The sequence below is a fragment of the Poecilia mexicana genome, unplaced genomic scaffold, assembly GCF_051168715.1.
Source record: "Poecilia mexicana isolate PSO_F unplaced genomic scaffold, ASM5116871v1 scaffold_13, whole genome shotgun sequence".
Classification (NCBI taxonomy): domain Eukaryota; kingdom Metazoa; phylum Chordata; class Actinopteri; order Cyprinodontiformes; family Poeciliidae; genus Poecilia; species Poecilia mexicana.
This window is the reverse complement of record NW_028263382.1, coordinates 6,173,825-6,194,931: the sequence shown is the minus strand read 5'-3', so window position 1 is coordinate 6,194,931 and position 21,107 is coordinate 6,173,825. Positions and strand designations below refer to the sequence as shown.

The window sequence follows — 21,107 nt, the reverse complement described above, 5'->3', positions numbered from 1 at the left end:
TATTGTAGTACCCGGAAGTTTCCACCAGATGACAGTAAAGAGAATGACTTGAATGATCTCTTTGGCTTTGGTGACGACAGTCTGCAGTCCCTCTGACTGGTCCTGTAGAAACTAAATAAAACTGAATAAATCTGTTCTAAATTCTTATCAAGGGGTTTAAATATGTTTTCAATACGTCTGATACAGCGTAAAATTCAACCTGCACCAGATCAAATATTTAATCAAAGACAAACATAGATTATGGAATTTAATATCAAAACCTCAAGAAGTTGGAGAAATTTAATTTATTATTTTATGTAATTTTGATGTCAACAGTTTCTTTTCAGTTCTTTAACTTTTACAGACAGGTTTTATCACGCTGGCTTTGTTTATACAAATAAATCCTTCACTTGAAACACAAATGCATTCAAAACATTTTCACATCTTTTCTATGAATGCATTTGTGCTAGACATTTCTGGACTAAAATTCAACACTTTAACTGTATTGTGGCATTAAAATTAAGTTGCACAATATATATTTTACGATTTTAAAAATTGTCAAAAACTCGTCCTTTTTATTCTATTTGGCAAATATTATATTCATAGGATAAGTCATGCGGATAAACTAACATTTTATATACCAAGAAATTTTAAAGTCTAAAAATGTCTATTTATGGATTTGGATTGCAACAAGTCGGGTCGAGGAAGTCGGTCTGCTTGACGCTTTCTGACGTCATCACGCTGCGCCTCTCCCGGAAGTCTCGGTCGGAGCCAAAATGGCGCAGCAGCGGCAGCTGTTGGTTTTGGTTTTGGTTCGGGAAATAAACGTTAAACGAGTAGTACCGTGATTGGACCGCAGTGACGTGACCGGGGAGATCACAGGGATCCCAGCCTCGCGTCAGGACGCGCGTGCACCCGTGAGTGTCACAGTTGTTCCTTTCGGAGCGCGCGGAGCTCAGTAGCTAGCAAGATGCTAACGTGTTGAGTCACTGTGATTCACCCACAATTGACTTTGATTTAACTGGGAATCTATCGGAAATCAGGTCCGAACCGAGCTGCGGTTCTGCTGTTGTTTCTACCTGACCGGAACAAACCGGTTCGGCCCACCTGACTCTACCAACAGCGCGTTAGACGCTGATTACAGGTAACCTGCTACTGGTTCTGGTTCTGTTTTGGTTTCCGCTGGTCACTTGAGTTCCACCTGATTAACACGTGTTCCTTCCGTTGTAAACATGTTTATGTGAATCTTTTAATGAGCACAGAACCTCTCGGCCTCCGTAGTTTCCACTCAGGAACGTTGATCTAAGTTTCTGTTTGGATATAATCAGCTCTGGAGCAGGTTTGATATCCGGACCGCGGCTATCTAGTTAAATCCTGGTCCAGTTCAGGATCATTAACCGATCTGATTATGTTGTCATGGTAACCTGATTGCATCAGGGATGAAACAGCTGATTCATGAGCAGAGAGGTGGATGTGTGCACGGAGGGCTCACTCTGTCCTCAGGAGAGAAACTGGTTTCTACTGCAGGTTTAAATGGATCAGAACCGGGTTCTGTTGCTACAAACAGAATGCCGTTCTGATTCTGATCCAAACAGAGCTGTCTGCTCGTCCTTCTGTCTGTCCTGGTGTGTCTCTGTGTCTCCGTCCCGCTGACTGCTGCCGCTCTTCCAGGTGGTGATGGCGGAGCGGCGGGCCGACTGCAGCTGGAAGAGACACATCTCAGACCAGCTGAAGCTCAGGGACAGAGTTCAGAGACACACCTTCGAGGAGATCGTCCAGCAGTGTGAGTCAGGACACTCTGAGGACACACTGTGTCCCACTCTGAGGATGGAGTGAGGGGTTAAAGCTGTTTGTCTTTCAGACAATCGTCTCTTGGAGAAGTCTGACCTGCAGGCCGTCCTCACTGAGAGATACCAGACAGAGAAGTATGACGTTCAGAGAGGACATGAGGCCAGGTGAGACACCCTGGAGCTGAGTCCAGCCTGAGACATCCGGTCCTCTAAACGTTGTTTCTGTTTCCTGTTTTTCTTTTGTCCTCATCATTTCTTGGTTGTCCTCATCCTCTGTCCCCATGTTTCCTCTCTGTCTCTGTCCCCCGTCCCTGTCCAGCTCCCTGGACGCATCGCGCAGCGACTCTTTGCACCAGGAAATGTCCCAGATGAGGATTCGCCATCAGGAGGAGCTGACCGAGCTGCACAAGAAACGAGGCGAGGTGAGTCACAGGAAGTGATGTCGCCTGTCCTCCTGAGTCCGTGTGGCATTCAGGAGCTGTGGGGCGTCCCTGCTCCTCTGCAGGTGTTTCTGGTCCATCAGGGTCTCTGTTGGAGACGGCGCCCCCCTCAGGCTACTGCAGGCGCTGCAGCTCTCAGCTCCAGTTTACTTCCTGTAAAGCCGTCACTGGAAACCAGTTCAGGTTCTCACTTCCCCTCACGCAGCAGCGTCTGTTCTCCTTTCTGCTGCGCCTGTAGCATCGTCCATGCTGGGCGGAGTCAGTCTGTCTCCTTCAGGACACACCTGTAGCTGGATGCTCGGGGTCAAGTGTTTAAAACAGGAAGTGCTTCTGAAAGTGGGCGGAGTCAGTAACCTTCCTGTGTCCTGCAGCTGGCTCAGACTGTGATCGAACTCAACAACCAAATCCAGCAAAAGGATCGAGAGATCCAGAGCAACGAGGCCAGGTGAGTCTTTCTCACACACACACACACACACACACACACACACACACACACACACACACACACACACACACACTGATGAGTCTGATCACCTGCAGCAGCTGAGTGGTTCTCCCCTTCCAGGATGTTGGAATACCAGCAGCAGATCGCCAGCCTGGAGGGAGACTGCCGGGATCTAAGGAACAGCCTGCAGGTACAACTCCATGGAGATGATTAATCTGTTGATGAAGAATCTCCAGTAGCAGTCAGTATTGCAACATATTTCAAGACGCTTCTGACTAAAGACTGTCACGACATGTTAAGAGCTCAACATCCAGGCAGTGATGATATTCCACATCAACACTTCCTGGATGACATCATCATATGTTAGCTAGCGCTGCTAATCCACCTGTTTTGCCTCTCCCCTTTAAAGGGATCCATAATTAGCTGTAGCAATAAATTCAATTTCATAAATATTTATTTCAGATGTAAAAGTACTGTAGAGTGTTCAGGTTTTATAAATTTAAATAAAATGTTGGCGTTAGCTCCTGCCATTGGCGTTAGCTCCTGCCGTTGGCGTTAGCTCCTGCCGTTGGCGTTAGCTCCTGCTGTCACTAATGTTGTAAATGTATCTAAAGCCGATCATATTAGTTTTTCAACAAATTCATCCTCATTCTCTCTCTGCTCTTCGTCTATTAAGCCTCTTTTTTAACTCCTCTGTGATTCGAGGTCAAAGGTCAGTTGTTGTTTGTGCTTCCGAGATGCTAATCAGAAGCTCCAAGTTGTAAAATCGACACTTTAAGTCGTATTGGTTTGTTACTTCCTTGTGTGGGTACAGATGAGAAGTTTCATCTCCAGAAGGAAGTGGTTACAAAATAAAGCCCAAATTTCAAATTAAGCCCCACCCACCTGCTGAAGGTCAGTGATGAGCTGTAAAAGGTCTGATTCCCACAATCCTCTGCTGCCTCCGGCTCCCAGCAGCTCGCTCTCTGCTCCCATCATGCTCTAGCCATGCAGCCATGGGCCCAGCAGCTGCTGACACACAGGATGTGACATCACACAGGGTGTGACATCACTGAGAGGCTGAGCTGAGAACCTGCAGCCTCCCTGTGATGTTGATCCAACATGACCAATCAGGAAGGAGCATCAGGAGGAAGAGGAGAAAGAGGGAGCTGATCTCAAGTTTTCAAGCTGAGACCTTCTTCACTGAGACAGCGACGGCTTTATGACTTCACCACCCAACCATGTGACCGCGGTAACTTCCTGTTTCTGTGCAGGAGCTGGAAATGGCCAATCAGACGCTGAAGGACGAGTACGACGCGCTGCAGATCACCTTCTCCGCCCTGGAGGAGAAGCTGAGGAAGACGTCGGAGGACAACCAGGAGCTGGTGTCCCGCTGGATGGCCGAGAAGGCCCTGGAGGCCAACCGGCTTAACGCCGAGAACGAGAAGGACACCAGGTGGGCGGGGCGTCAGCGGGCGGTGGGGCGGGACCTTTGAGCGCTGATGTGACGGCGGCTGTTTGTGTTCCAGGCGTCGACAGGCCAAACTGCAGAAGGACCTGGCGGACGCCGCCAAGGAGCCGCTGCCAATCGAACAGTCAGTTACCTTCACTTCGTGTCTGAGTAGACCCTGATCTGGTCCAGGTCGGGTTCTGGTGATGAACCCGGGTCTGTGTTTCCCCGCAGGGACGACGACATCGAGGTACTGGCTGAGGACGGAGGGAAGGGAGCCGGAGAAACGTCACCAAACCGACCAATCAGCAGGACGGCGAGGTGAGATTCAAGCATTCTACGGCTCCCACGTCACAAACATTACGGGATAGGGCCGCGCCTGTTAGCGCCTGTTAGCCCCTGTAGCTAGTCGCTGTAGCTACCTGCTGTAGCTAGTCCCTGTAGCTAGTCCCTGTAGCTAGCTGCTGTAGCTAGCTGCTGTAGCTAGTCGTTGTAGCTAGCTGCTGTAGCTAGCCGCTGTAGCTAGCTGCTGTAGCTAGCTGCTGTAGGTAGCTGCTGTAGCTAGCTGCTGTAGGTAGCTGCTGTAGCTAGCTGCTGTAGGTAGCTGCTGTAGCTAGCTGCTGTAGCTAGCTGCTGTAGGTAGCTGCTGTAGGCGCCATTACTGTGCATGAAGTCGTATCCACTAAACCAGACTGTTCTGACATATGATTAGCCCTGTCACGATAACAAATTTTGCTGACCGATTAATTGTCTAAAAATTATTGCGATAAATGATAATATTGTCTCAAGACTTTTTGACACTGATTTAATGGAAATGAATATATCTATTTTCTGCCATAGATACATACATTTTATTTTCAAAAGAACACATAACACTGGAACTGATAAACTAAACAAAACAACCAAAAACAAAAACAAAATGGATTCTCAGTCTCCATTAATAAGAAACGTACTTGATTAAAAACTAAACATAAAGCCAAAGTGGAAATAAATACTGCATTCAACTAAAAGAGTGCAGATTATTACAAAAATGTTCACAGCGCCATTATTTCCTGTCTGATTTCTGTAAAATGTGGATTAAATTAACGCTGAGAGAACTGTTAATGTTTTGATAGGTAAATATGTGTTAATCCTAGATATAAATCTATAAAGGTTGGTCAGTTCTTTCAGGTTGACTAAACAAATGTTGTTTTATACTGGACAAATTAATTCTTGTAAACTGTAGAATTATGAACATTGCGATGGTCTACAAACAAATAAGACAATTGGTCCAGGTTTTATTTTTATATTGAACTTTTAGAAATGCAGTGCGCCACAGCAGAGGTAATAAATAAACAAATCAAAACCACTAAAATTCTTCTTTCTTTTTTTTACACTCCACACGCAGACTCGTTGCCATGGCAACTGGCTCACAACAGCTCCGACAGAGCAGAGATTACGTTCAGGAACATCAACACCAAAAAACACGCAGCCGTTTCCCACATCACCCGATGAGTCGGTTCCATGATTTCAGATTTATTATGATTATTATTAATAAGTGATCGTCTGAACGTTTGCGCTGTTGGTCGATTAGCTAGTGATCATCAACCAGTAGAAACACGAATCGGCGCCCCCTGGTGGCGAATCGTAAACCTGACGGGTAAAGAAACATGGCAGCTCCTGGCTGACGGTTCTGGTTCTGTTTGTGTTCAGCAGGAAAACGTCCCAGCAGCCTCAGGGCGGGCTCCTCGACTCCATCTCCAACATCTTTGGGTAGGTCCCAGTCAGCGTAGCTCCAGCTGGTCTGAGCATGCTCGGTTGATGACGCTGTGCCTCTCCTCCTCAGCAGGCGTCGGTCGGCGAACTCCTTCGGCACATCTCCGGAAACCACCGAGCCGCCGTCGGGAGGCTGCGCGGAGGTCCGGGTGCCGACCACGGCGCTGCACGTCTTTGTGAGTTTCTTCCACCGCCGTCAGGAACCAATCAGATGGCTGGACTTCCTCACTGGAAGTTCTGGTTCTGATCAACCTGATGGTCACTGAGGCAACAAAAAGCAAACATAAAAAGCATCAAGTCCTCATCAACAGCCTGACCGCCCCAGCTGGTGCTCCCCAAGGCTGTGTGCTCGGGCCTGTCCTCTATGACAAGCTGTTTTAACATAAAATCGTCTTCACCACATTTATATTCAGATATTTGAAATTGGTTCATGACTAGACACTTTTCAGTTGGCTAAGATATCTCTAATTACATCCTGACCTCAGATTTACCAAAGCTTTAGATATCTACAACTAATTACCATCTGGAATATTTTTTCCTTTAACTGCCGCACCTAGAAAAAAACTTGTGAAAATTTTTTTATTTGCATTTCTTTTACCCTAGGGTGATCCATAAACACAATCAATATTTTTTTTTTTCAACAGACCCTGTGGTTTTGGAAATATTGATCTCTACCAAACGGTTGAGATGGTCACTTAATGGTTTAACTCTTTGACAACCACACCAAGAAAAAAACTTGTGAAAATGTTTTTCCTTGCATTTCTTTTACCCTAGGGTGATTCATAAACACAATCAATATTTTTTTTCAACAGACCCTGTGGTTTTGGAAATATTGAGATGTAAGTTAATAATAAATGTAGTAAATTAAGCTAATGTAGTTGACATTTATTTCTTTAGTATAAAATCAAGTCATTTTCCTCTATTGGTGCAAATATGAAACAAGAAGTGTTATTACAGTGTTATACACTAATAATAATTATGGCATTATCTTACAAAATAATTTTAGTGACTTTCTGAGTTGATATGAACAAATATGGTAAAATTTTAGAATAAATATGGGGAAATCATAATTTTCACTATTACTAACTAATTTAAACTTTTCAACCATCACTAGGTTTGTACATGACCTAATAAAAATACCAAGTACAGTAGATAAATTAAAATAAAATGCTAATTTATGAAGAAATAAACAACAAAAAAATGTCTGGGGTAATGGATACAGTTTATTTCTGTCAAAATGCCACAAAACACTGATTTTAATTTCAACCAAGAAAAACATTGCGTCGAACAAGGAAATATTACATTTTAATTTTTCCTATCTTCAGTCAGTGTCAGCAATCAGGTCAAAGCATGATTCATGGTGCCAGTAGTCCTCCAGTGACAGGAAATTGAAAACACACATAAAAAGAAGGATCGCTAGGAAATGCTGTATTTCTTCAGGGCTAGTCTTGATTTTATCCCCCAGCTCTTGAGCAGAGTACAAATTGGTGTGATGTGTGATATGTTCAATCATCTCATTAGTGAAGAACATTTTGAAATACTGAAGGGGTTAGGGAGGGTTAGGGTAAGGTTAGGATAGGGATAGGGTTAGGGATAGGGTTAGGGGCAGGATAGGGTGAGGGCAGAGCTTCAGGGGGTTCAAATTTTGAATTCAGAACCTGGAACTCATCAATGTCTTCCTGCTTCCAGATTCTTCTTGCGCTTTTGTTGTAGTCTGAGGTGTAATTTGGGTCTGCGTTGTCATTTTGCTGCTCCAAGGGAACTTCTCCTTGGTCATTATTGCTCAGAACACCATCAGATTCTTGAGGATTTTTTGGTAAAATGGCAAGAAGACTGCGTGGTCTCACAACTTAGAAGGATTTATTGTAAATAGTGGTGGTTGAAAAGTTTAAATTAGTTAGTAGTAGTGAAAATCATAATTTCCCCACATTTATTCTAAAATGTTACCATATTTGCTAATATCAACTCAGAAAGTCACAAAAAAAATTTGTAAGATAATGTTGTAATTATTCTTAGTGTATGACACTGTAATAACACTTGTTGTTTCATATTTGCACCAGTAGAGGAAAATGACTTTTGATTTTATACCAAAAAAATAAATGTCAACTACATTAGCTTAATTTGCTACTTTTACCATTAAGTGACATCTCAACCGTTTGGTTGAGCATATTTTTAAAAAATTATTAGACCTTTAATTTAGTTTTTTAGGTGGTATAAAGTAACATAATTCTGTTTAATGGGGTCTATAACACTATCATATGCCAGGAAACTATTCCTACTTCTCAAAGTTTTACCACAACCAGTCGATATTTGTGACAGAGTTTTTGTGTTTCTGACTTCCTGGTTGGAGAGGGAAAGAAGAAGAATGCAATTTAAAGAAACAGTGCCCTCTATTTAATTTCTTTAGCATATCATACTTCAAGCAAGTGGCAGAGATGGCTCAATCAGGTTAAGCTAAGTTAGGCACCCCTCATGTTGAGATGTAGAGACCCGAAATGTGCTCAACCAAATGGTTGAGCGGGCAGTTAAAGGGTTAAATTAACTGTTAAATTAGGACCAGTCATAAAGTAAGTTTGAGATATCTCACATTTTGTTTTGAGTCGTCACAATTAAATTCAATATGTCTGTTTTTAAATGGAGGTATAAGATTTAACTAGTGAAATTACATTACAGTTAGATGAAGGTAAATAATGACTACTGTATGTTTGTTTTACTATATCTGCTAAAGAATTAGTCAGCTTTCCTGTTTTAGATGTCTTGAATTAACATCCTGACCAGTCAGAGAAACATCACTGATATGTTGAATAATAATTCTGTCCAGACGCCCCAGATTTAAGAAACATTTTCAAATCTGCTCCATTTCCACCGTGGGGATGGTTGATGGCAGCACTTCAGCTCTTCAGGGCCGTTTTTATGTGCAGCGTGTTTTGGTGGAGAATAAATGGGAAATTATTTTCGGATCTCTGAAGCCGTCTTCTCGTTTTAAAAGTTTTGTCTTTTTTTTTCTCTACAGTTTGAAGAAAAACTGTTTCTGCTCCACAGGAAGCTCACGATGGAGAGGTGAACACCGTCCGGTTCAGCCCCGGCTCCCGTCTCCTAGCAACCGGGGGGATGGACCGCAGGGTGAAGCTGTGGGAGGTGGTGGCAGGTGAGCTTCACACAGTAGCGCCTCAACACTAAGCCCCGCCCACCTGCTGAAGGTCAGTGATGAGCTGTAAAAGGTCTGATTCCCACAATCCTCTGCTGCCTCCGGCTCCCAGCAGCTCGCTCTCTGCTCCCATCATGCTCTAGTCATGCAGCCATGGGCCCAGCAGCTGCTGACACACAGGATGTGACATCACACAGGGTGTGACATCACTGAGAGGCTGAGCTCAGAACCTGCAGCCTCCCTGTGATGTTGATCCAACATGACCAATCAGGAAGGAGCATCAGGAGGAAGAGGAGGAAGAGGGAGCTGATCTCAAGTTTTCAAGCTGAGACCTTCATCACCACTGTAATCAGATTACTTTACCAAGGAGTAATCAGTGGCGTAGGCCGCTGACGGAGGCTCTGTAGATGGTGTCTTTCAATTACCGTTCAAAAACCGTTTCCTGCTGTAACCCGAACATCAGCTCTGCTAACGCTAAAGCACTCAACCAACATGGGATTTATTGGGAGCTAATGTTAAACCAATATGAAATTTAGTATAAGCTAATAATGCTAATCCGCTAAACCAACAAGTTTACAAAGCAACCATGTAAATTAGCGCTATAGAGTTTACACATTTTCAAAACTTAGCTAAAATGCTAAATGAAAAATTAGCTCTGCTGTTTGTGCATTAGAAAAACGTTTGTGAGAAAAACAAATGTTTTCCCCAGAGAATCCACAACCTGAGCAGAGACATCCCCAACACATGCTCATAAAATGAGCAAAGTCTGGGTTACAAAGGTTTTCTTGCAGGCCAGTCATGTTGACTGACATTCGACCAACCAGAACCTGTTTTACTGCCGCCCAATCACAGCGCAGCGTTACTGTGTGTGTTCAGGTCGCTGTGAGGCTAAAGGAGCTCTGACCGGCAGCAACGCAGGAATCACCAGCATCGACTTCGACAGCGCTGTAAGTCTGTTTCTGCTGGTCCCTGTCGCCATGGTTACCCTGGTTACCTGCTCTTGCTTACCTGTTTTCGTTTTTTATCAGGGCTCCTACCTGCTCGCTGCGTCCAACGACTTCGCCAGTCGAATCTGGACTATGGACGACTACAGACTGAGGGTGAGTCCTGATTGGTCTAAATCAATGCTAACGAGCTTCACAGTGTGCATCAGGTGTGTGTGTTGAGCTGTCCTCACCTGTCTGACCTCTACCTGTCCTCCAGCACACCTTGACCGGTCACAGCGGGAAGGTTCTGTCTGCTCGATTCCTGTTGGACAACGCCCGCATCGTGTCTGGGAGCTACGACCGAACGCTCAAACTGTGGGACCTGCGCAGCAAAGTCTGTACGTCATCGGTCACACCTGTCTCCACCTGTCCCCTCACCTGTCCCCTCACCTGTCCCCTCACCTGTCTCCACCTGTCCCCTCACCTGTCTCCACCTGTCCCCTCACCTGTCCCCTCACCTGTCTCCACCTGTCTCCACCTGTTGCCTCACCTGCCTCCACCTGTCCTCACCTGCCTCCACCTGTCCTCACCTGTCAGGTATGAAGACGGTTTTTGCCGGCTCCAGCTGTAACGACATCGTTTGCACGGAGCAGTGCGTCATGAGCGGACACTTCGATAAGAAGGTCCGGTTCTGGGACATCAGGTGGGTTCTGATCAGAGGTGCTCATGTGATGAGCTGCTGAGCCTCTGATTGGCTGAGCCAGGCTGACCCGCTGACCTGTGCTCTGGTCGTCAGGGCGGAGAGCATTGTGCGGGAGATGGAGCTGCTGGGCCGGGTGACGTCTCTGGACCTGAACCACGACCGCAGCGAGCTGCTGACCTGCTCCAGAGACGACGTGCTAAAGATCATCGACCTGCGCAGCAACGCCATCCGGCAGACCTTCAGGTGAGAAACCAACGCCCAGGTGGAAACAAAGATCCTGGGGATGTTTTCATCTTTGAATTCGATGGGAAACTTCAGCTGCATCAGGATTCTTCTCACGTTGGTTTGGGCCAAATATTACAGAATTAAACGAACGTGAGCAAAAACATCAGAAACTTAAAGATGGCGCCTTTAATGACCAGTTTAGACGTTCGATTTGGAGTTGAGTTACTCTTCATCACAGCTGTTATCACAGTCATCATCATGATGTGGACTCTGTGTGTGTGTGTGTGTGTGTGTGTGTGTGTGTGTGTGTGTGTGTGTGTGTGTGTGTGTGTTCAGTGCGCAGGGGTTCAAATGTGGAGCCGACTGGACCAGAGTCACCTTCAGGTGAGCTGAACGTCAGAACGGTTCTGATAAACGAACAGAACCGCTGTTAACCTGCCCGGTTCTCTCTGCTCAGTCCTGACGGCAGCTACGTGGCCGGCGGGTCAGCAGATGGCGCTCTCTACGTCTGGAACGTCCTGACGGGGAAACTGGACCGGACTCTGGACCGAAACCACAGGTAAGAACTGGACCGGACCGGGTTCTGCTGGATCAGACCACCTGTTGTTCACGCTGACGATGTCATCGCCCCGCAGCTCGGCCATCAACTCTGTGTCCTGGTCGCCGTCGGGAACGTACGTCGCCAGCGTGGAGAAGGGCAGCAGAGCCATCCTGTGGTCTGACATGTGATTGGCCGGAGCCCAGAAGGGGGCGGAGCCAACACGGCCGGCGCTCTGGACTCCTAATGAAGCTGCTGAGGAGCTTTTAATGTTCAGTTGTTTTAACTGTGACAGAAGAAGAGCGGGCTCTGAGCGCCACCTGCTGGTTGACGGTTGAATGGACAGCTGATGAAGGCTGAGGAAGAGGAGGAGACGTGTTGTTTGAAACAGGAAGTTCTTCACACCAAACAGATGAAGATTAAAGACTCTGAGAGTGAATGTTGGCCTGTTTGATACACACACACACACAGCTGCTGAAGTGCCTCTGAGCGTTCCCGGAGCGATGCTGGGAAAGCTGCCGGTTCCTTCAGAAGCAGCCGCTGAAACGTTGCCATGGAAACGGCCTGATCAGGTTTCAGATCCATAAACACTAATCAGTCTGTAGTTTTTCTGCTTGTTTCTGTTTTCAGTTTGCTGGGAGACATTAAACCCAAACCTCCTGAAACGAGTTGCTCACGTTGCGTTTACTGACCACTGGGAAAAAGAAACCATGTTTCCAGCTCACGTTGCGTTTACTGACCACTGGGAAAAATAAACCATGTTTCCAGCTCACGTTGCGTTTACTGACCACTGGGAAAAATAAACCATGTTTCCAGCTCACGTTGCGTTTACTGACCACTGGGAAAAATAAACCATGTTTCCAGCTCACGTTGCGTTTACTGACCACTGGGAAAAATAAACCATGTTTCCAGCTCACGCTGCGTTTACTGACCACTGGGAAAAAGAAACCATGTTTCCAGCTCACGCTGCCTCTGCTGTAGCTCTGCAGAGACACAAACCTTCAGGTGTTCAGGCGCTCACTGCTCAAGATGTTCTGATTTCTACCAATCCTCAGGTCTTCTGCTGGGTCCTGCCGGGTCGGGTTGACGGTCCGGGAACCCGGCGCCGGCTCTGGGAGCCTCTCTGGCCGCCTTACTGTGTGGGCTTCTGATTGGTTGAAAAGTCATGAAGCTTCTGATTGGTTTCAGTTTCTTTCCCCAGTTTTTATTCATCAGTTAAGGAGCCTCAAACATGAATGTTTCAGAAGGTAAAATTGAAGGTTTATTAGGAGAATATATGTGCAGAATTATTCAACAACTAAATGAATAACACATTTTCTCATTACTTTTTTATTTAAATGATAATTACAAACTACTTTCCACCAATCATTTCTAACATTGGTGGTATAAATAGCCGCCTGACTGACTGTCAGGAAGCTCAAACTGCAGAACCGCGGTCGGGTCCGTTGGCTCGGATCAGAACATGAACATGACTAACATCTGAATCTCTGCAGAGGATTCATCTAACTCTGTAGATCTGTAGCATCTTTCACAGGATGCCAGAGGCCTGAAGCCCGGTTCTAGTGAGGCGGATGGTTCTGCTTTGGTTCAGTCCAGATAGAGCTGAAGGTGTGTGTGTGTGTGTGTGTGTGTGTGTGAGAGTTTAGCTGCTGTCAGCACTCAGACTGCTGACTCTGTCTCAGCTCATCAGCTCAGCACAGACTCGTCCTCATCACGCGTGTCAACATGTTATAAACACGATCCTGCTCTGATCGTAGCAGAAGCTCACAGAACCGGTTCTGGTTCTGATCCGACATGAACTCATGTTAAAGGTTGAATGAAGCAGAAGCATGAAGCTCAGAGCAGCTAAGGCTCCAAATTAAGACTGGATTCTCCGAGAATTATCTCCAACTTCTCAGAGAATCTTTTCTCTTCAAGTTTCTCAAAAAAAAAAAATTAACATGTTGAAATTGCAAATTAAAAAATTCAGATTTAACTTAATCAGAGAAATCTTGCATAATTACCTAAAAACTCAACTTTTTAAATGTATTATTTTCCCTCCTGGTTCCAGTTCAAACCTTCATCCTGATGAATGAACAGCTTCAGGAACTCCTCTTTATTTCACCAAACACAAAAAATGAACGATCCAGATGGCACGACTTTTATAAATGGTGTTAGTGATGATGTATGGTGCAATATTAGGGCCAAAATTAAGATTACTCACACCCAGTGAGAGACTTCATCCATTCTGAAGCTGCTGATTTAAAAGTAAACCTGGATAAAAATATGAGACTTTCAGCTGCTTCCATTCACACCGTCGCTGTTTGACTTGCTGGTTTAAAGCATCCTGGTGCGTTTTAGTTTAAAATGTTTACCTGAATGTCACAATGACTTCTGGGGGTTTATTTTGTAGTCCTGTGTTGTTATAAGTTACAAATGGAGCAAAGTCAGCCTTAGATCTTTTCTGAGATTTTCTTTCCCCATTTTGTCAGCTGCAATGAATTTGCTTCCCTTCTTTCATACATTTTTATGATTTTTTTCCCCCCAGTTTTCTGACATGAAAATTAGTGGAATCATAGTGGACTACATGCCTGGACAAGATTCAACATTTATAAAAATATGTTCTTCAAATCTTTTTAAGCAGGCAAGTCAAAGCAAAAACAAATCAAAATGGTGACTCTTAGAAAAAACAGCAAGCATAACAGCAGATAGTAAAATGGCGATCAATAGAAGGAAAATAGCAGCGTAAAGAGAACTGGAGAGCATCATTTCATCTTAAAACAGGAAGTCACAGGGATGGAGCCGATAATGAAGCTGAAGTTCTGGGCCTCAGTTTCATAATAAAAATGTTGCGATAACTTCAGCAGATGGAGCTCTGATCAGCTCTGAAGTTCCTCCCATCATTTACAGCAGAATAAAATTCCCCAGAAACCCTGGAAACCAACTGCAGTTCAGTTTAACTTGTCAGTGTTTGTAGTTTGCATGTGGAGTTTCCTTAGAGCTGGTGTGCACGTGTGAGCGTGCACGTAGGATGCAGTAAACAGAGCTGTAGACGGACGCTGCAGCTCTGCCTGCAGGATTACAGAGTAATGATCAGCATGCTGACCACGCTGAGTGTAGAGATTATAAATACATGTGATCAGCTGCTAAACAAGCTTCTTCATCTACAGTCGACTCCATCCTTTCTTCATCCTCTTCTCAGCTGCTGCTTCAGGTGAGTTCCTGTTCCCAGGCATTAGTTCAGCCGTCTTAAGAGTTTCCATGGAAACTCAACCTCAGGTTTGGCTAAGAAGGAAAATAAGACCTGGACACAAAAAGCTTTATTTTCCTGTCAGGTTCCAGAGTTTCTGTCTTTTTTAGGTTGTCACATTTTTAACTATTTGGAGGAATTCACCTGAATCTGCTCCAGGTTGTGGGTGTGGTCACTTCCATTTTGAAAATAAGACACTTTGTGAATGCTTGGTAGATCAGGATGTTGGTCTCAAAACAACCGAGGAAAACAGCCTGCAGGATGCAGTGCAACATGACAATACTGCCCCCTAGAGGGAACATGGCTGCACAACTCCTGTGTGGATCGACTTCTGTATGAATATTCATACTGTAATAGGGCGGGGTCAAATTGGATTTTGTCACCTTTACTGCTTTCTGGTGTCATCACTAGGGTGGGAGGAGCTGCGGGACGAAGAGTCTGATTTATGGAGTGTTTATGTGTCCTGTCTGCCCAAATCTAATCCTCTAGAGCTACAACCCTGAAACCTTTACATTCATCCCTTCCCCAGAACACTTTTACCAAATGTTACTGAGTTCTGCAGACGCCTGGTAACAGACCGTTCAGCTCAGCCGTGTTGGAGAAGGGACACAGTTAAATGTTACAGGATGGTAGCTCTCATAGACACCCCTGCTATGGATCCTTGGATCTCTTTGGATGGGATTCTGGGGTCTCAGTAGATCGTGGGATATTTGGATGTTAGCTATGAGTAGAGTGTAGAATATCTTTTAATTCTGATTCTGTGTGGACTGTAAAGTCTCAGTGGCTCTTATTCGGTATCCTCCATGTTTTAGCTCTTTCCCTGGTTCAACACACTTCAATCAAATAGCTCAATTCATTCATCAGCATCTTACTAAGTTCTGCAGAGGCCTGGTAATAAATGGTTCACTTCCTTCAGCCATGTTGGAGAAGAGATGCATCCAAGGGTTGTAGGATAGTATCTCTGGACTTTGATGCCCTGCTGCAGATCCTTGGATCTCTGGATTGTAAACTCTTTGTAGATCCTGAGATCTCATGGAGTGCTTGAGCCTAGCTGTCTGTAGAGTAGTATATCTTTGGATCCTGATTCTGTGTAAACGGTAAAGTCTCTGTGGATCTTGCTTCTCAACAGATTTGTTTCTCTGAAGACTCTAGCAGGCAGCTCTCCACAGGGCTGTTTGCTTGATTGAATATTTCTGTTTCAGTTTGAGACCCATTGGTCAGGATGAGTCCGAAACACGTTGTCTTCAAGAAGGTATCCAGAGACAAGTCGGTAAGTTCTGCTGAGAAAACCCATCCATCCATCTGCAGGTAAAGTCATCTTGAACAAGCAGCCATCTTTATGTGTGTCCCTCTGTTTTGTCTGACAGGTGGCCGTCTACATGGCAAAGAGAGACTTTGTGGATCACTGTGACTTTGTGGATCCAGTCGGTGAGTTCAAACTTGACCGTTAGATGTTCCTGATTGGTTGGGAGTTTTTTGTCTTTGTGAAGGTTCCTGTGCAGGAAAAAAAAAACAATCAACTTCCATCATCAGAGATGGAGAATATGACCTCACCAAGATTCTTCTCTGTATAGAAAGGATTTTTGGTTCTTTACTGAAAACACGTTGCCCAGAAATCCTGGAAAGTGTAAACAACCACACCAAAGGGACCAACAACATGGCTTGTTGTTGGTGCTGAGTCTTTTCTACATAAGCCCAGTGTGGACCATTGCATTGTGTGAAATGGGCTCCTCCTGTTTCTCATCTCACAGATGGCGTGATTGTGATCGACCCAGTACAGCTGAAAGGAAAGAAAGGTGAGCTTTAATCCTCTCACTTCTCAGAAATCATGTTTGGGAACCTCAGTCTCCATTAAACCTCGTTGTTTTCTGTCTCTGCCAGTTTACGTGATGCTCTCATGCACATTTCGATACGGTCGCCAGGATATGGATGTGATGGGCGTAGCCTTCAGGAGGGACCTGTTCATTGTGACCCGGCAGGTTTACCCAGAGTTGCAGGACAAAGAGAAGCTGACCCACACCAGGATCCAGCAGAAGCTTCTGCACAAACTAGGAGACAACACCTACCCTTTCTTCTTCGAGGTGAGGGTTGAAGTCAGGCGCTACCTGAAGACTGAGGTCTGTCCAGGGTAACTTCTGGCCTTACACCAGACATTGTTCTGAAGCAGGCAGAGGATAAGTGTCTGTTGTAAGACCTAAGTTGGGTTTGACCAAGTATTGAAGTCTAAATTAGGACAAAAGTCAAATTTTGGACTCAAATCTGACTATAGACAGAGGGAAGATAAAGACTGGGATAAGGACAGAAATCCAGCAAGTCAGGGATTGAAATTTTATCCTGGTCTGAGGTCTCAGCAAGAGTTTAGGTCAGACCAACAATCACATCTGACACCGAGCTGAGATTATGATGCTTCTTCTTTAAATCATGAAACATTTTCAAACATCAATCAGCTGAATTGTTGCTGACAGTTGAAGTCATGTACAATAAAACCTTTTCAGTTTCCAGACAACCTGCCGTGTTCTGTCAGTCTGCAGCCCGGTCCGAATGACGTGGGAAAGGTAACAGATCCTCCCTGATATCATCCATATCTTCATCTCTGTTCCTCCTGATGTTTGACCTCTCCTGTTGTGTGTTTGTGTTGGGCAGAAATGTGCAGTGGAGTTCGAGGTGAAGGCGTTCTGTGGGGAGAATCAGGACGAGAAGATCGATAAACAGTGAGTGTGTTTACCAGACCTGGATTCACTCCATCAGTGTTGCATCATGTGCTTCTTATCTTTCTCTGCAGGAGCTCAGTTCGTCTCACCATCCGAAAGATCCAGTTCAGTCCAGAGAACACTGAAGTGGCTCCATTCGCAGACATGACCTTTGAGTTCTTGATGTCTGAAAAACCTCTACATGTCAAGCTCACCCTTCCCAAAGAGGTCAGTTGATCCCGTTCTGGGATCAGTCGATGTGAGGCAAATATCCATGGTGCAGGCTAAAGTTCATTCAAAACAGAAGGGCTAGTCATGAATGAATACGTAATCAAACTCTGATACAGAGCAAAATAGCTAACTCTGGTCCGCCTACAAACCTCAGTCTGGGTTCAGTTGAAGTGAACTCTGGTGCAGTTTGAATGCATATGTGAATGTTAAGCAGACCAGCTCTGAAATAAGGAAGTAGACAACAGTGCAGGGCCTTCTGGGTAAATAAAACAAACAAACAAAAAATGCTAATCTAGCGTTAGCAGGAGAAATGACTCGTGGTCTTTAGCCAAAGACTAAAGCAAAATCTTCCAACCACTGAAATCTGACGGCACTCCATTTTAGTTTGCATTTTGTGAAGAAGGAAGTTGCGTTCAGTGTCTTCTTCAGAGGTTTTCAAACCAGTGGGACATCTTTGTAATGAGGTGTCCAGAGGATATCATCACATTTTAAAGTTTATAGACACAATAATCATGTCTCTTCCACACACGTGTCTATCTGTTTCTTTGTCTGCAGACGTTTTACCACGGTGAGCCAGTCAAAGCCAACGTTGAAATCACCAACTCCTCCAGCAGGAACATCAAAGACATCAGTTTGTCAGGTGAGATCCTCTTCCTCCACATCCAAACATCTTCCACACCTTTACAAACCTGTGCTCAGCTAACCTGGGCTAACCTGTACACACCTTAACTTTATGCAACTTTGCTTACCAGTGCACACACCTGTCTCCCCAATTGTACACCTGTTCCCACCTTTATACAGTTTGTCTTTATACACAACCAATCCTCACCTTTACACACCTGTGTTCAGCTTTATATTCCTGTCCAGTCTTTTATACACATGGGCTAACCTCGACACACTTGTCTTCACATTTATACAACTTTGCTTTATGTAGTTTTATGCACACCTGTCCTTATTTCCACCCATCTGAACTCACCTGTCCTGTGATTGAACTAATGAGTTTCTACTCAGTATCTCTGTATGATCACGACTTTATTAGATTCTCAGAGGAAACTTATGAGCAAGGGAACCTGCTATGACACGATTGTGTCATGGATGTATCTCTGAACGTTACTGCAACTGTTGCTCCTGAACATGTACCAGGTATATATGGATACCTGTATATGAAGTTGTCATTTCCTGTCTGTTCTTATCATTATTTCTTCTTGACTGTGATCAGTTGAGCAGGTGACCAATGTGGTGCTGTACTCCAACGACAAATATGTGAAATCTGTGGCCAAAGAAGAGACTGAGTGAGTGTTTGTGTCCTGGTGTCTGGTGAAAGTTCTGACTTACTGGTTATCTGTAGGAGGTGTGTTGTTCATGAGGTTCTGATCCATGTCCCAGGGATTCGGTTCCCTCTGGTACCACACTGAAGAAGGAGTACACTCTGTACCCTCTGCTGGCGTACAACAAGGACCGCAGAGGAATCGCTCTGGATGGACGACTCAAACATGAAGACACCAACCTGGCTTCGTCCAGCATGTAGGGACACGGCGTCACGGTTCACTCTGGAGGTGCGGTGCTGAAGAACCAAGGAGGAGTTCTGAGTGTTGTCTCTGTGTCTCAGTGTGAAGCAGGAGGTGCTGAAGGAGGTCCAGGGGATGCTGATTTCCTACAAGGTGGTACTGAAGATGATAGCCTCTGGGTGAGTTAACCTCTGCTTTCAGATTGTTTTTATGTTTGGAGACATTCAGCAGCAAATCATCTGCAGTTGTAGATGAATGTGACTGACTGTGTCTCTGCTCCGTCTACTGCTGCTCACCAACAGGACGGTGGGGTCCAGGTACGTACAGGCCTCGACACCGTTAGTGTGTGTGTGTCTTCTATGATCTGTGGGCTCACAGCTCTGTTTGTGTCACAGTGAGGTTTCTGTAGAGGTTCCCTTCAAACTGATGAATCCAAAATCAGAACCAGGTAAAGACTTGAAATGCTTAACATCCCCTCCATAGCCCCACCCTCAGATGTATGTAGCTCCGCCTACCAGATCAGTGTAGCCAAACTGGACTGATTGTTTCAAAGTAAAGGTTCTTTCACTGATTGCCTCAGATTGACTATTCACATCCCCTTTCGTTCTTCTTCTGCTGCTTCTGACCTGCAGCAAAGGACAGGTAAGATTGTCTGCTTGATCACGACAATTCAGTCTTCAAACTTTAAAAATCAGAGAAAACAAATAAAACTTTATATTTAGTCATGTTGTGAGGCTGTTGCATGTCTCTCCAGCTTTCTCTCTGTCCTTTGCAGTGAACCTGAAGACATGGTGTTTGAAGACTTTAAACGGGCCTACCTGAAGGGCGTGGTCTACGGAGATGACGATGAGTCTCCAACTGAGGCCTAAATTACAAAGATGGCCGATGGCATCAACTGCCCAGTTCTCCACCTAAAGATCAATAGACATTCAGGACAGAGGAGTCATCAGAGGAACCTCACATGGTTACCCTGCAAGATGTCTGTTGTGAAGTCCTCAGAGTTAGAGAACACCTGTAGTTGTTTACCCCAGACAGTTCCTCAGTAGATGTGATGTAGCTCAAATCTGTATGTCCCTCTGTGGAGGTAGAGCTACCTAAGGGGTGGGACTACATGTATTTGATAGGCATGGTTGTATGAATTTAAGGGGGGTTCATATGTCTGTAGTATTCTTTCTGTAGCTTCTAGAGAATTAGTTACAAACCAGAGTTCAGAATGTAGTTTTTAACTGTTCTCAGATTAAAGAACTTCCTAAGCCAAAAATCGTCTGTTTGTTTGATTCATCCAACCAACCAACCAACCAACCAACCAACCAGCCATTTGTCCACCCAACCATGTTTTAATGCAACATATTTCTTCTTTAAATGACATCCTGAAAGAATGGTGAAGAACAGCTTTGAACCTCCACAAGTCTGGTTCCTCTATGTGTCCAATTTCAAGTTGACTATTTGTGTCTCATTCAGCCTGTAAATGTCCAGCCATCTGGAGAAGGATTCTGTCTCTCAGAGATGTTTTGGTACAAATTTTTTACCTTATCAATGCAAGGCTGCTTAGAAAGGAAGAAGCCAATACTCCTAAGATAACATAAAAAAATCAGATTATAGTTTGCAAATGCACTCAAAAAAGACAAAAAGATTACATTTTAGGAAACATTTCTTTGGCGTAAATAAGCTAAACTTAAAGTGTTTGGTCTGATGTAGGACTACACCAGAACTGTCAGATGGAATTAAACTAAACTCCATCAAATTACTGTAAAAAGCTTTGTGGAAGGATATCTAAAACTTCTATGCTTAGGTAATTCTTCCAAATATTTACGTAATGTATGTAAGCCTCTCAATTTTAAGTATTCTCAGATAAATATTCATTAAATTAACAACAGAAATAATTTTGGCCATCCTAACTTGCCTAAAACTTGGTAGGTTTGGTAGGATTTCATGTCAAACAGTGAAACATGAGTCGTTTTTAATACAGTTTGTAAAATTGCTATTATTCTTGTAATGTTAAAGATTCGCCAGCAGGGGGCGGTATGCACCGCTCTCAGCCTCGCTGCTGTGCTGCCCACTGTTCGCCGCT

The 21,107-nt window shown here is 44.6% G+C and overlaps 2 protein-coding genes, 1 long non-coding RNA gene and 2 other non-coding genes across 9 annotated transcripts; 4 read left to right on the top strand and 1 right to left on the bottom strand.

Annotated features, from left to right (window-relative positions):
* The first annotated feature begins 707 nt into the window (after window positions 1-707).
* On the top strand, window positions 708-12,246 carry atg16l1 (autophagy related 16 like 1). 5 transcript variants are annotated; one of them, XM_088011566.1, is made up of 21 exons: window positions 708-896; window positions 1,023-1,123; window positions 1,651-1,762; window positions 1,841-1,934; window positions 2,089-2,191; window positions 2,581-2,654; window positions 2,775-2,844; window positions 3,908-4,089; window positions 4,163-4,228; window positions 4,318-4,404; window positions 5,779-5,835; window positions 5,912-6,014; window positions 8,881-8,986; window positions 9,863-9,933; window positions 10,015-10,086; window positions 10,190-10,310; window positions 10,510-10,615; window positions 10,709-10,858; window positions 11,177-11,224; window positions 11,298-11,399; window positions 11,476-12,246. In XM_088011566.1, exons 3-21 carry the CDS (start codon window positions 1,657-1,659, stop codon window positions 11,567-11,569), a joined length of 1,812 nt encoding a protein of 603 aa, XP_087867692.1. In that variant the 5' UTR covers window positions 708-896; window positions 1,023-1,123; window positions 1,651-1,656; the 3' UTR covers window positions 11,570-12,246. The 5 variants fall into 5 exon arrangements, with proteins under 5 accessions (XP_087867692.1, XP_087867691.1, XP_087867690.1 ...); XM_088011565.1 differs by having other exon boundaries at window positions 5,909-6,014; XM_088011564.1 differs by having other exon boundaries at window positions 709-896; window positions 5,776-5,835.
* On the top strand, window positions 3,548-3,829 carry LOC148155713 (small Cajal body-specific RNA 6). Its single transcript, XR_015765177.1, has one exon.
* Window positions 9,038-9,319, top strand: LOC148155712 (small Cajal body-specific RNA 6). The gene has a single exon (XR_015765176.1).
* Window positions 12,247-13,458: 1,212 nt separating the features above from the next.
* On the bottom strand, window positions 13,459-17,487 carry LOC148155711 (uncharacterized). The gene is made up of 2 exons (XR_015765034.1): window positions 17,408-17,487; window positions 13,459-17,282 (listed from the first exon to the last, which is right to left on the bottom strand). It is a non-coding gene; the product is annotated as an uncharacterized LOC148155711 (long non-coding RNA).
* LOC106914298 (S-arrestin-like) lies at window positions 15,801-20,297 on the top strand. The gene is made up of 15 exons (XM_014981004.2): window positions 15,801-15,877; window positions 15,975-16,035; window positions 16,359-16,403; window positions 16,489-16,688; window positions 17,103-17,162; window positions 17,251-17,318; window positions 17,390-17,525; window positions 18,084-18,168; window positions 18,748-18,820; window positions 18,915-19,052; window positions 19,138-19,215; window positions 19,339-19,353; window positions 19,432-19,484; window positions 19,669-19,678; window positions 19,812-20,297. Exons 1-15 carry the CDS (start codon window positions 15,830-15,832, stop codon window positions 19,903-19,905), a joined length of 1,164 nt encoding a protein of 387 aa, XP_014836490.2. The 5' UTR covers window positions 15,801-15,829; the 3' UTR covers window positions 19,906-20,297.
* Window positions 20,298-21,107: the final 810 nt, after the last annotated feature.